This window comes from Maniola hyperantus, chromosome 12 (assembly GCF_902806685.2).
Source record: "Maniola hyperantus chromosome 12, iAphHyp1.2, whole genome shotgun sequence".
NCBI classification, from domain to species: Eukaryota; Metazoa; Arthropoda; class Insecta; order Lepidoptera; family Nymphalidae; genus Maniola; species Maniola hyperantus.
The window spans coordinates 8,289,121-8,301,160 of record NC_048547.1 but is presented as its reverse complement, the minus strand read 5'-3'; the positions used below and the strand labels follow the sequence as shown (position 1 = coordinate 8,301,160).

The window sequence follows — 12,040 nt, the reverse complement described above, 5'->3', positions numbered from 1 at the left end:
CCATTTTATTCATCTATCAACTTTATTGAGGTGCAAATTCATACTAAGGGTACCGTTGCCCGGCAATTCGCTCGACGGCAACCGAGAATCTGTGACTTATATGGAACTACTAAATAAAAATTCAGCATTTTTTAACATGTGATCAATCTAATCTAATGATACTTGTTTTCTTCCAGTTGATATGAGAATATTTAGCTTCAATCTAATCCTTGCAATGGATTTCCTAAACAAGATTGCCGAGTTTATGACAACTGGCTTGAGCGACGCAACGCCAGACTCTGAACCCAAAGAAGACGTTAAAGCTGTGAAGTTACAGGCCGAAAGGTCTTCGGACAGCGTGACCGTAAGAACTGTTTCATTGTTTCTTATAAAAACATGCACTTTTTGTTCGTTTTTCGGCGGTATGTCCTTCAACCACTCCGCAACAGAGCAAAACGGATCCATGTAATTTTTAGCATGGATTTAGCTCAAGACCTGGAGAGTGACATAGGCTATTTTTTATACTGGAAAATGCAAGAGTTCCACGGGATTGAAAAACCTAAATCCACGCAAATTAAGTCATCAGTTAATCTAAGTATTATATAAAAGTAACTGACTAACTGACTGACTGATCTATCAACGCATAGCTCAAACTGCTGGATAAATCGGGCTGTAATTTGAACTATTTCTGCTTAGAAAGAGTTTTCGATTTGTAACTGTGGTACAAAATTTGTAGAAAAAGAAGGTATCAGTGGTATCGGCGCCGTCAGTGGCGGAGCCCAAGCTGGCGATGATGACTGTCAACATCAAGATCGAGCAGCCCGACATCATACTGGTGGAGTCCCTGGAGCAGAAGGAGTGTGATGCCCTTGTTCTGAATGTGAGTGACAACATCACATCCTAATTCTCTTTTTGTATTATTTATTTAAAAAAGAGTACATAAAGAGCTTGCTTAAAATAATGCTTGCCAATAGATGGAGATGCGCCTTAAACTGCGTAAGACAGAGGAGCGTATGGTAGCGGACGGCGCAGTGTCCGGTCTGCAGGTGACGGTCCGGCGCCTCGGAGCGCAGATATCCGCCGCGCCGCGCTTCCTGCTCGCGCCCGCGCATCTGTCGCTCGCGCTCTCGCAGCCTCCCGGACAGGGCATGCATCTGGACATCGCTCTCACGGACATCAAGATTACTGTGTCGCCGGGTAAGTCACCTGTTATCACTTATGCTTCGGTAGCGGACGGCGCAGTGTCCGTCTCCAGGTGACGGACGGTGCGGCGACTCGGAGCGCAGCTGTCAGCTGGCAGCAGATTAACCCATTTAAGGACATACATTTTTAGTAGTACATCAAAAAGTTTTCTTGCTTTCTTTCTTTTTGTAGAAACTTTTCAAAAAGAAAGTCCATTTGCATAATTTATTACAATGAGTGTGCATAAATTGTTCTTATTTTACCAATGACATTATACATTCATTATACATGGCATGATATGTAATTCGTGCTTGGTGATCAGTAACGGCGATTACGCATTGCACATCCGTCATCCGTGTTCTATCCCTCATCCGTGAGAATACTAGCGATTATCTACGACATATTATGTCATTAGCTCCCATACAAAACAAAAAGGAACGTATTTTCACAGAGGACCGGATGAGTGCGTAACCGCCGTTAGGTAAGATAAAAACGCACGAGAATAGAAGAAATAGCGCCCTACAAATGTGACCCCAGATGTCTTCAATTTGGATACGCTTGTAACATATCTACTTCTACAATGAACCAAAAGCCTAATTTGCTATAATCCGCGGAATATATGAATGTTGTTTCCGCGGATTATAGCAAATTAGGCTTTTGGTTCATTGTCTATCATAGACTTCCGCAAAGTAACGCCTGCTTCTATACAACATATCTACTTCTTTTATAAAAAGATACTTATTGTACTTACACAGAAATTATCGCGTTATTGAACCGCGTACTAGCGACGGTTACAAGCAGCGAGGAAGATTGCGTCGAACAAGAGAACAAACCAATATTCTACGACCGTCTGTGGGACATTAAGACTTTTAAACCCACCTCGTATTGGTATTTAAAGACAGGTAAGACTATTAATTTTGATTAACATTTTGTTAGTTAACGTAGTCCTGAATATAGTTGCTCCCTGCGACTTGTTTGATGTCGTCTGCCTACCTAGTTTGCCAACGCTGCGTATTCCGACTCCAACGTCTATCGGTTTTTCGAACCATAGGCCTTGCCCATTGCCACTTCAGCTTGGCAACCCGTTGGGCTGTCGATTACTCTGGTTCTACGTATTTCTGATTTAATCACATAGAAAAACTCTCCATCTCCAAGCATAGCTCTCCTTATTGTCCGCCCGAGTACCAATACGATAGTCATAATCATAATAATCATTTTTTTTTTGCTCAGATATGGTAGGTACATGTATAATATTGTGGCAAATTCCTTTGTACACAATCTCTAAACTAAACTAAAATGACAAGTCTAAATCTATTGCTATCCCTTTCATAATGTTGGTTGCGGGAAAGGATAGCACTAGATTTAGACCTGTTAATTTAGTTTAGTTTAGAGATTGTGTACAAGAGAATTGGCCCCATTATTTACATGGTCTAAATCGAAGTAACTAATTATTTAATTCAAATTCAAATCATTTATTAAAATTGGTTACCATTGTATACTTTTTGATTGTCATGATGCTTTTGATTGAAATGGTGTTAATAATTAATTAGGTAAACTTTAAAGCTACGAGGGTTCCAAATGCGCCCTGTTCTGAGAAGAAGCTCACAACATATTCAGCCGGGTATTGTTTTTATTATTAACCACTACATGTTATGTGTGTTTAGAGGAAGCCGTTGAAGCTCTCGATTTAGAAGAAACTCCTAGTCAAGAGGTAGTCAAACCACCAGTGGGAGAGATATGCCTTATGTCGAGCCCATCGATAGTTTTGGCACTAGAAATGGAGATCGGTAACGAAACAATTCCAGTACTTGTGATGCAAGCTTCATTGACTGGCCAAGTTAAGGACTGGAGTTCTGATGTAAGTAAAATTTAGTATGCCTTTTTATTTTTATCATCATCATCATCATCATCATCATCATCATATTCATCATCATCATCATCATCATCATCATCATCATCATCATCATCATCATCATCATCATCATCATCATCAGCATCAAGACAACAATAACAACTTATCGCCAACAACCTGTCAAAATTAGAAGGGTTTGGCCATAGTCTATCACGCTGGCCAAGTGCGTATTGGAAGTTGGAACACTACATACCTTTGAGAACATTATGAAAAACTCTCACGCGTGCAGGTGCAGGTTAAAGCAGTGATATTTAATTTATTAAATCGGAGATAACTTCGAAGAGGTAGGCACCTCTAACTTTTATCGCCTGTGGTCGAACCTAACTAGGCTAGCATTACTTTATTTTTATTTTGTACTAGCTTATCTCCGCGTCTTGTCCGCGTGGACTACACAAATTTCAAACCCTTATTTCACCCCCTTAGGAGTAGAATTTTCAAAAACCCTTTCTTAGCGAATGCCTACGTCATAATAGCTATCAGCATGCCAAATTTCAACCCGTCCGATCCGTCCAGTAGTTTGAAGTGATACTCGTAGATCAGTCAGTCAGTCACCTTTTCCTTTTATATATTTAGAAGATAATTAGCCTGGCTTAGGCATGACGTTACTTCACTCCTATTCATTTATATATTGTATTTTCAGCTCAGAAAAAGGCATGTTTAACAGTAAGACTACAAAAGGACGCTGCAGTCGTACGTTTTTTTATTAAATGTATAATTTGTTATTAACAGTTGTTTATGGAATCTACGTGGGCAATGCAAGTGTCATACTACAACATCGGACGCGCTATGTGGGAGCCTCTCATAGAGCCAGTAGAGGTACTGAAAGACTCCCAGTACATACATGTACCCTGGGAACTCAAAATGGAGGTAAGATTAGATGAAATATGCTCATTTCTAGAGTTTACTTTGACTAACTAACTAGAGTTATAAGTCCCGCAAATTGACGCTGCTGACGTCACTAAAATGGCGGCCTCGCGCATTAGCAATTTGCGGGACTTATAACTAGGAAGATCCAAAATAATTAATAGTAGTGAACATTGATAATTTTTACTACAAACGTATAGATGTATTTATTTATTTATTTTTCATGTACCAAAATTGTAGTAACAAAGTAATAATAAATTAAGTTACATTGGAAATGCTTATCTCTAAACCTGTACCTTCTGAGTTACCTTTATGTTTGGCCTGAAACAAGTAATTTTAAGGGTGCGAAATGTATTGTGCAGGTGGTTATGCGTCCACAAGAGAACCAGCTCTCTATCGATACTTCGGACGACGCAAACAACTTACAAGCCGTGGCGCAGCGCCAGGCCAGCAAGAGCATCACAGTCTCTAGTAGCGAAACATTGGAGATCACGATCACTCGCAGTGGGATGGAGGTAAAGCGTACCGATTCATTATAAGACGTTTTGAATTACTGCAAGTATAAATTCTTAAAAAGTCACGAAAACGGCTTGAGCGCAACCCCCATTAAAATAACATAAATCGATTTTGTTAGACCTTTCTGTATAATAAAATTGTATTTGTGTGAATACTGTGACAGTGAATGTGCCAGCTTGTGGTCATCGACCTGTAGAAGTACTTTGTTGTACTTGATAATAATTTACATGTATGTAATTGACCGAGTCATTTGGACTCTATAATCATTCTGTCGTGTTCCTCAATTAACAAACTTAGTCTAAGTTCCATAGAGTAACTTTGACTTTGCACCGACTTTAAAACGAAACAGAGCCATGTCTCTCTCATAAATCCGTCTCGTTTTAACTCTGTCTTGAGTATGAGCAAAGTCAGATTACGCTCTATAGATCTCAGTCTAGTATAGAGCACAACTAGAGGGAGTATTATCATTTGAAAGTTTTCGTAATGTTCACGGTTTCATAAGCATATTTTTCCAGGTATTGACTCAATTGGGCAACTTTTTCTCGGCCGCTGTTGGGGACACTGACACGTCGGTCCTATCAAAGTCGAAGATAGAGGATAGTGTAAGGAAAACTCTAATATTACTTTAGGCTTCGATCGCACATGTTAGTGGGCTAGAGCTTTGAGTTCAAAATTCCGCATTTCGTGTTCCCTGTAAGCTATCGATACGATGTACCGTTTCGTAATTAAGTCCGCTGTGGGCAGTACTGTGCACGAGTGTACCATACTTTCGGCCAGCATGGAGAAGTGATGAATGCTCGTGAGGCGCATAACATCTGCCCCCAAAAACGTCATTTCGTGATGACTACGACCATTCTGCCAAGAATGTTACGACGAAAAAAGAAAAGTAATCCTTCCGATGGCTGGTCAGTTGCGCCAACGAAAGCCGGAACACAGAACCTGATGTCTAGTCCGTTGGCAGTAAGCTCGACGCTTAGGCCTTGTCCAATCAACTATTTTATATAGGACATTAGAGCAACTCACCTTTACTCTATGGTTTTTATCCGATCATAAAAGGAGATACAGCTAAGCTATAAGCTGACACAGAATTAGACAATTTGATACGTGATCCTGATATCTTGAACACGTATCGAATTCATAATATTATTTTATGATATGGAGTAAGCTGAAACCTGTCCACAATAAAATACGAAATTTGATACGGTATTACGAATTTACGAATGATAGATATTACGGTGATATGGATCCGGTGATCGGATCGGCAAATGATTCGAACATAGATCTGGATCCGGCTTTACATTATTTTATTCTGTTAATTCATTTAGCTACTAAATTTTGTTATATCGCTTTCAGAAACCTGGTAAAAAATTTTTGGGTGCGCCGTATGTGTTTCACAACTGTACCGGGCTTACGGTCAAGCTGTCGTTGGTGAATAACAAAGATTTCTCCGTCTTCGTCACTGATGATATTGACTCCGATTTCAAGTATGTGATACTGAACCCCTATCCCTATCCCTAGTACGAGTTTACACATCTCGAAAACTTTGACTTTATCGAGATATTCTAATTATATAACGTAAGATTAAAATGGACTCAAGTTTGCTTAATTTTAATGCCGTACATACTTCTACATCTTACTTGCAAACATCTTTGTTATATTTCTATTGTTTTGGGTTTGGTGTACAATAAAGAATATTTTACTTTACTTTACTTTACTAGTGATTTTTATTTTACCAAATTTCGCTAGATATAAAGAAAAACTCGATATGGAATTCAGTTTTCGAAACCAGAAACTCGCAATAGGGGTACTGAAACTATATTATTGAATTTGAAATAATTTGTTTAAAAAATATGAGTTTTTTTGCAGAGAAGTCGTATTAGAGCCTAGCGCATCTGTTCCCTTGCAACTGAAGCACGGCGGACTTAACATCATGAAGCTAAATGAACCTCCACCACCCCTCAAACTAAATGTTAAGGTATAAATATTATTTATTACTTTGGTTTACATTAGCCTTCATAATCTAGAGTTCCAATGAATTTTATTTTATAAGGTCACCATCTCTAAACCACTGGTAAACATTGTGGCATTCTTAACACAACAAACTTAGATTTTTTTGCAGAAGTTGATACTTCACCACCCAAATACTAAAATGTATGAGGCTCAGTAGGTAGTAACAGTCGGCAGTTAAGAAACTCCTCAAAACTAGGACACGTTTCGATACTCTACTTTTGGCTTTAAATAAACTCGACATAGGCAGTTATAATCTCGTTTAACAGGCAGACGACATCAAATGAGTTGCAGGGAGCTACTGGACGCAAGCGGCGCGAGGCTCGGTAGCGTATTTAGACGACGAGATAAAAATGTATTCCACATTTTCTTCAAGTATGGAACTAAGCGTGTGAAATGTTTATGGGATTTTTATCAACACAGATCATGGAAATGGACGAAGAAATCACGATCCCCGTCGAGCGTGCGGACAAGCGCTACTTCCAGATAGGCCGGCGCCTCACGGCCGACTCGCGCTCCAAGAACATCTCGCACGCCGCCGCCGTGGAGCCACGCGGCCTCATCTCCGACGTCGTCATGCACGACGCGGCCCTGCACATATACCTTAGGAGCATCGTTCAGGTAACGCAGTTCGGCAGGCGAACGTCTCCCACGCCGCAGTCTGAATCAATGAATTCCGAGCAAAGCTCTTTCCATAGTACGCTGAGCGACTTGGAGCGTCCGTAGACTAGCCTCGATGTTAGTGTCCACGTTTCAGCACAGTGGGTCATTACTGGTAGGACGCCTGAAATAACAATGTATTTTAATAAAGTCAATGTAAACAGGTCTCAAACACGCTGTCGGTGGCGGTGTCGGTATACTACATGACGTTGAGCGGCAACGAGGTGCGGCTGCTGGGCGACGTGGCGCCGGGGGACATCCTCCGGCTGCCGCTGCAAGCTGTGCACACTCCTACTGCGGAGATATTTTTCTCTGTCGAAGGTACTTTTTTGTAAATAGATTTACGGATCTGGCCTTTTTGAGCTTATTTTTCGATTTAATACGGCCACATACTGAAGAAAAATCTGAAAATATGTGGTTAAAACTATACGCAACACACTTCAAGAAAGCCAAAGAAGTGGTAAAGATGTGTGACTTGTAATTGGTTTTTTTCATAATGTTAGCAAGGTCTTCGTCTATCTAAATCTAGGTCTACGGTAGACTAGTGCTTAGTGAAAAAACGATAGTTAATTAATTAATAAGCTATTGAGACCTAAACTATATTTTTTCACAGGGTTCACAGTGTCAGTGTCTCCATTTGTATGGCGTGAACTACAACAAGAAGTGAAGTTGTCCAAATTGCTGCAATGTGATTCAAAGGACAAAAATAGTGGAGAGAAGTTCTACCTCAGGGTAAATGTGTACTTAATATTATGAAGAAGAAAAATTTGTTTCTTTGTTTGTAATTGACAATCTCTGAAACTACTGGACCGATTTTAATAATTCTTTCATCATTAGAAAGCTAAGTAATCTAGGCCATAAATTTCATATGTACCTGTATGAAGTCACCAATATACTAGCATAATATCCATTAGCCTTTTTACTTCGTATTCAGTTAGAACGATTAAACAGACGCGCGGGTCGGTTGGTGCTTTTTAAGCATTCAAGAATATCGAATGATTTCATAAGAATAAATCATTTCTGACCGATGTGGAGTACAAAAACCTCTAAATTTAAATTAATCTTGTCCACAGAAGATATCTGTAGAGAGCATAATAAAAAGGATAGCAACATATTTATCGTTTAGACCTGTCATTCTAATTTCGAGATCACATCATAATCAGCCTCAATGTATTCTTTTTATAACTTGTTTTTTTGTTTCAGGCAGTAGGTACGATGGAGCAAGTTTTCTTCGAGCATTCGAATCGGCACACATTTGCCTCTTCCTGCTACGACATAGTTCTGAAGCCGGCCGTAAAACTACAGAACTGCTTACCGGTGCCCGTCATCGTGTCTCAACTGGGCCTGCGACGGACGCAAGTCTTCGAGCCGGGAGAGATGTTCCATCTGTCACATCTGTCGCCCAATAGAGCTTCGATAGTCATCATGGTAAGATCTCCGGGCTCCCTCAATAATGTCACGTCCAGGAGAACCTATTTCAGTATATCAGCAAATTATAATACATTGCCCTATTTGTATATATAGGTTCAGAATTACCTGGACAAATGCTGGGTATGCACCAAGAACCTGCCGGATGAACTCGAAGAACTGTCAGTGTGGTCGTTCGAGTCGCACGACAGCCCGTCCTTGATGACGCTAGAGCTGGGCATGCACAGTGCGGACATGGAGGGCACACAGATGCTGTCCCTTTACTGTCCATTCTGGATGCTTAACAAGACCGGGTTTACGCTCTGCTACAGGGTAAGTCCACACTTCACTTGTATTAACTTTCATAAAGGACCACAGTTTTGTTACCAAGCAACACTTTGTTTCACGTTAAATTAAATCTTATGTATAGGGTCTTGTTAATGTATTAATTAGGTATAGAAATCATTTATACTATGTCGAAAATGCTTTTTTTTTCTGAATAAAATTGCAATTTTCAGATAATGTATAAACAGAAAGTATTAATATTTGTATATAGTTTTCAATTTTCATGGTTTCTTTAAAATATAACATCTCGGAAACCCTATGTGTCTGAGGAAAGAAAAAATATCAAAAAATTAAGTCCCATTAAGTCTATCCTTCTTCGCCAACTTGCTTTAGTTATCGTACCAACTCTATAGAAAGTGTCGATTAGCCTTTTTTTACAGATAAACAAAAATATTATAACACTCCAGATAGACAAAGCTTGTATATTCGAGTTTTAAAAAGTGGTTGGACAAGTTCGTACTCTGGTGGCGTTTGCATAGATACGTCTACAGAGATACTACGTATACGCGGCGTTTACGTACCTTTGGGTAAAACGACACTTACGAACATACTGACAGCCTGTTACCAGTCTATAGAAGTCTTTGCAAATAAATAACGAAATAACTCAAGGTGCAATATGTATTTAAAGGTTGTAATAATTGTTATGTTGTGTGATAAAGGGTATACTTATAACAATATTGAACTCATTATATTATAGAAAAAAGTGACTAATGAGTAATGGGGGATCGAAAGTTCATTTTTAGTTTTTCTGCGATTATGAGTGGCCATACATATGCAGCATTTATGACCGTCCACTGACCTCTACTAATACAAGCACGCTGGACTTGCGATTATCGACCTGTTATGAATTGATTTTTGCCATTTTGGCGTTGATAGCAGCAGGCAGCAGCGAACGTCGTGTGTAGTGTGAGCGTACTCGGAACTAAATGTCAACACGAAGATCATTGAACACAAAGAGTGTCAATTTAAAGTCTTGGTACGCTTGGTGAAGCGATTCGAATCGGCATAAAAAATAACAGTCATTTTGTATGGCACACCTCTTCCAGCGTACTTGTGTGACGGACCGTTTCAGGCTGTGTCTGGAAAGTAAACTGCAATCTTCTTCCCTGTCATACATGAGACTGCTTGAGCGACTGCTCAAGTGGTCCTTGTACATTATGATCAACTGCTGATACTGTACTGGTATGGCCGCTCAGTCATAAATAATACCTCGTTCTATACCATCAAAAAGTTTTATACCATTTTTTTATAGATTATACAATAGAAAACTTAATTAGTTTATATTTAGGATTTCATTTGAAATTGCTACAGGTTGTATATTCTATGCTGTTTGTTAAATAGCTCTTTTTTATGATGGTATGGATTATTGTGGTTCTTCATATATTTTAGTCCTTTGAATTCAAACGGCATAACATGCTTGCAGAAATCAAAGAAACCAGAAAAAGATTCCAGTACACCCAACAAGGTACCTTTGCGATGGATATCACGTTTAGATACACTAACTAGTGCCTTTTATTTTTTGGCCGGCATTCTTTCTATTAATTTTCTGTATAAACTAATTGGCTTATAAAACTAAAATTTGAGAACCATTCGAAATACTTACTGCATTATTTGTTGCAGATTTTTTTTTTGGTTTCGAATTTATTTGTTTCTGGCGCATCATCACCCTCAACTCATTTACTTTAACATAGTTAATATATAAGCTTAGTTTAAAATAATCCAAATGTACATCAGTAGCCAGCAGGATCCTATATTGTATCATATTCTAGTTTGGGTAATTTAGACTCAGGATATCGGCATCTTAGCATTTATATTAGTGTACCCATATATCATTGCAGATAAAACATTCTCGTTGCAGTAAATTTATTAGATGCCATACTTCGTGTTTGGCGGTGAGTGCAAACATACAATTATATTAGTACACAGATGAAGGGAAGATGTAATTATTAGAATCGGGTATAAGCTTCCTGTACATGAAGCCAAAACGGCACCGGTGGTGCCGGACTGCAAATTAATGTAAACAAAAAATATCGCATATGAGTCTTACTGGCGCCGGCCGTACCGCCGCGCTGCCACGATTTTATTACATGGATATAGTAAGCGCCGATCACATAGCACAGTCGGACTCGGAATTGTAAAGGCGTCCGTTTTTCCTATTATCTTTATAGATTTTAGTAGTTTTATCCCACAACACCTCCCTTTCTTGCACTAAATTAATCAGTAATTCATAATCAATATTTTCTAACCTCTCGTGATACTAATCGCGTATATATACACAACAAGCGGCGTAGGGCGTGCGGTGGTAGGGCGGCAACGACGCCGCCGCTATTTTTATTTGTTTACATTCAGTTGCGATCCGGTGACGATGCGGCTTCGGTTTCATGTACAGGAAGCCTTATGCACAGAAATGTTTATGTTGGGCATAATAAGCGAGGTCTATGGGTTACAATAAATTGTGGCGATGTTATTTTGTTGTCAATATTAGGGGCATGCTTCCGGAGCCGCGATCTTCCTGAAAATCCGAAAAGCTTTGTTAACACATCATATTATATTTCAATCATTTGTATGTAACTGCACGTGATGCATGTATATAGAAGGTATTTTGTTATGTTGGGAGCTTATTCTTTAGACAAGGTTGAAAATGTCATACATTTCTTTGTCTAGAGCGAGATCAATATGTACCTATTTTAAATTTAAGAGATATCAAGATTCTAAAATTCATTTTCTAAAAGTTAAATTTGCCGTAACAGTGAGGTGATAGGCGCTGTTTCTTTGCTTGTGGCTTATAAGGGTTATATGTTTTAGCTGTTACTTAAAATGTATTTTAAAATATACCATATGATCAGCCCCCCGTTTGTGTAAGAAAAACGTATTCATCGTTATCGTAATCGTCAAAAAATTCAGCCCTTTGATTGGTTGACTCGCTGTTTACATTTTTCACAGCCAATCGAGGGGCAGAATTTTTTGACGATTACGATAATGATCAATACGCTTTTCTTACACCATTGGAGGGCAGAATGGTATGTAGATCACCATAATGTATTAATTAAAGGTCACCAAGTTAAATATTTAATGTATTTAATGTACCTAGCACTTTTAAAAACAACCTATCAATATAATTGATACTTCCACACTAATATACTAATATTATAAATGTGAAAGTGTGTC

General features: G+C 38.9%; 1 protein-coding gene across 3 annotated transcripts in view; it reads left to right on the top strand.

Annotated features, from left to right (window-relative positions):
- Vps13 (vacuolar protein sorting 13C) overlaps positions 1–12,040 on the top strand; it is a 57,083-nt gene that overhangs the window by 26,869 nt on the left and 18,174 nt on the right. The window contains exons 28-43 of one of the 3 annotated variants that reach the window (XM_069502085.1): positions 177–343; positions 716–859; positions 954–1,176; positions 1,917–2,063; positions 2,826–3,019; positions 3,803–3,940; positions 4,300–4,452; positions 4,969–5,055; positions 5,807–5,937; positions 6,320–6,428; positions 6,884–7,081; positions 7,285–7,441; positions 7,734–7,852; positions 8,324–8,548; positions 8,645–8,860; positions 10,711–10,764. In XM_069502085.1, the coding sequence (XP_069358186.1) occupies positions 177–343; positions 716–859; positions 954–1,176; positions 1,917–2,063; positions 2,826–3,019; positions 3,803–3,940; positions 4,300–4,452; positions 4,969–5,055; positions 5,807–5,937; positions 6,320–6,428; positions 6,884–7,081; positions 7,285–7,441; positions 7,734–7,852; positions 8,324–8,548; positions 8,645–8,860; positions 10,711–10,764 (2,462 nt within the window). Of the gene's footprint in view, positions 1–176; positions 344–715; positions 860–953; positions 1,177–1,916; positions 2,064–2,825; positions 3,020–3,802; positions 3,941–4,299; positions 4,453–4,968; positions 5,056–5,806; positions 5,938–6,319; positions 6,429–6,883; positions 7,082–7,284; positions 7,442–7,733; positions 7,853–8,323; positions 8,549–8,644; positions 8,861–10,295; positions 10,338–10,710; positions 10,765–12,040 lie in introns of all 3 variants that reach the window. The other 2 variants (XM_034974314.2, XM_034974315.2) reach the window with 2 other exon arrangements.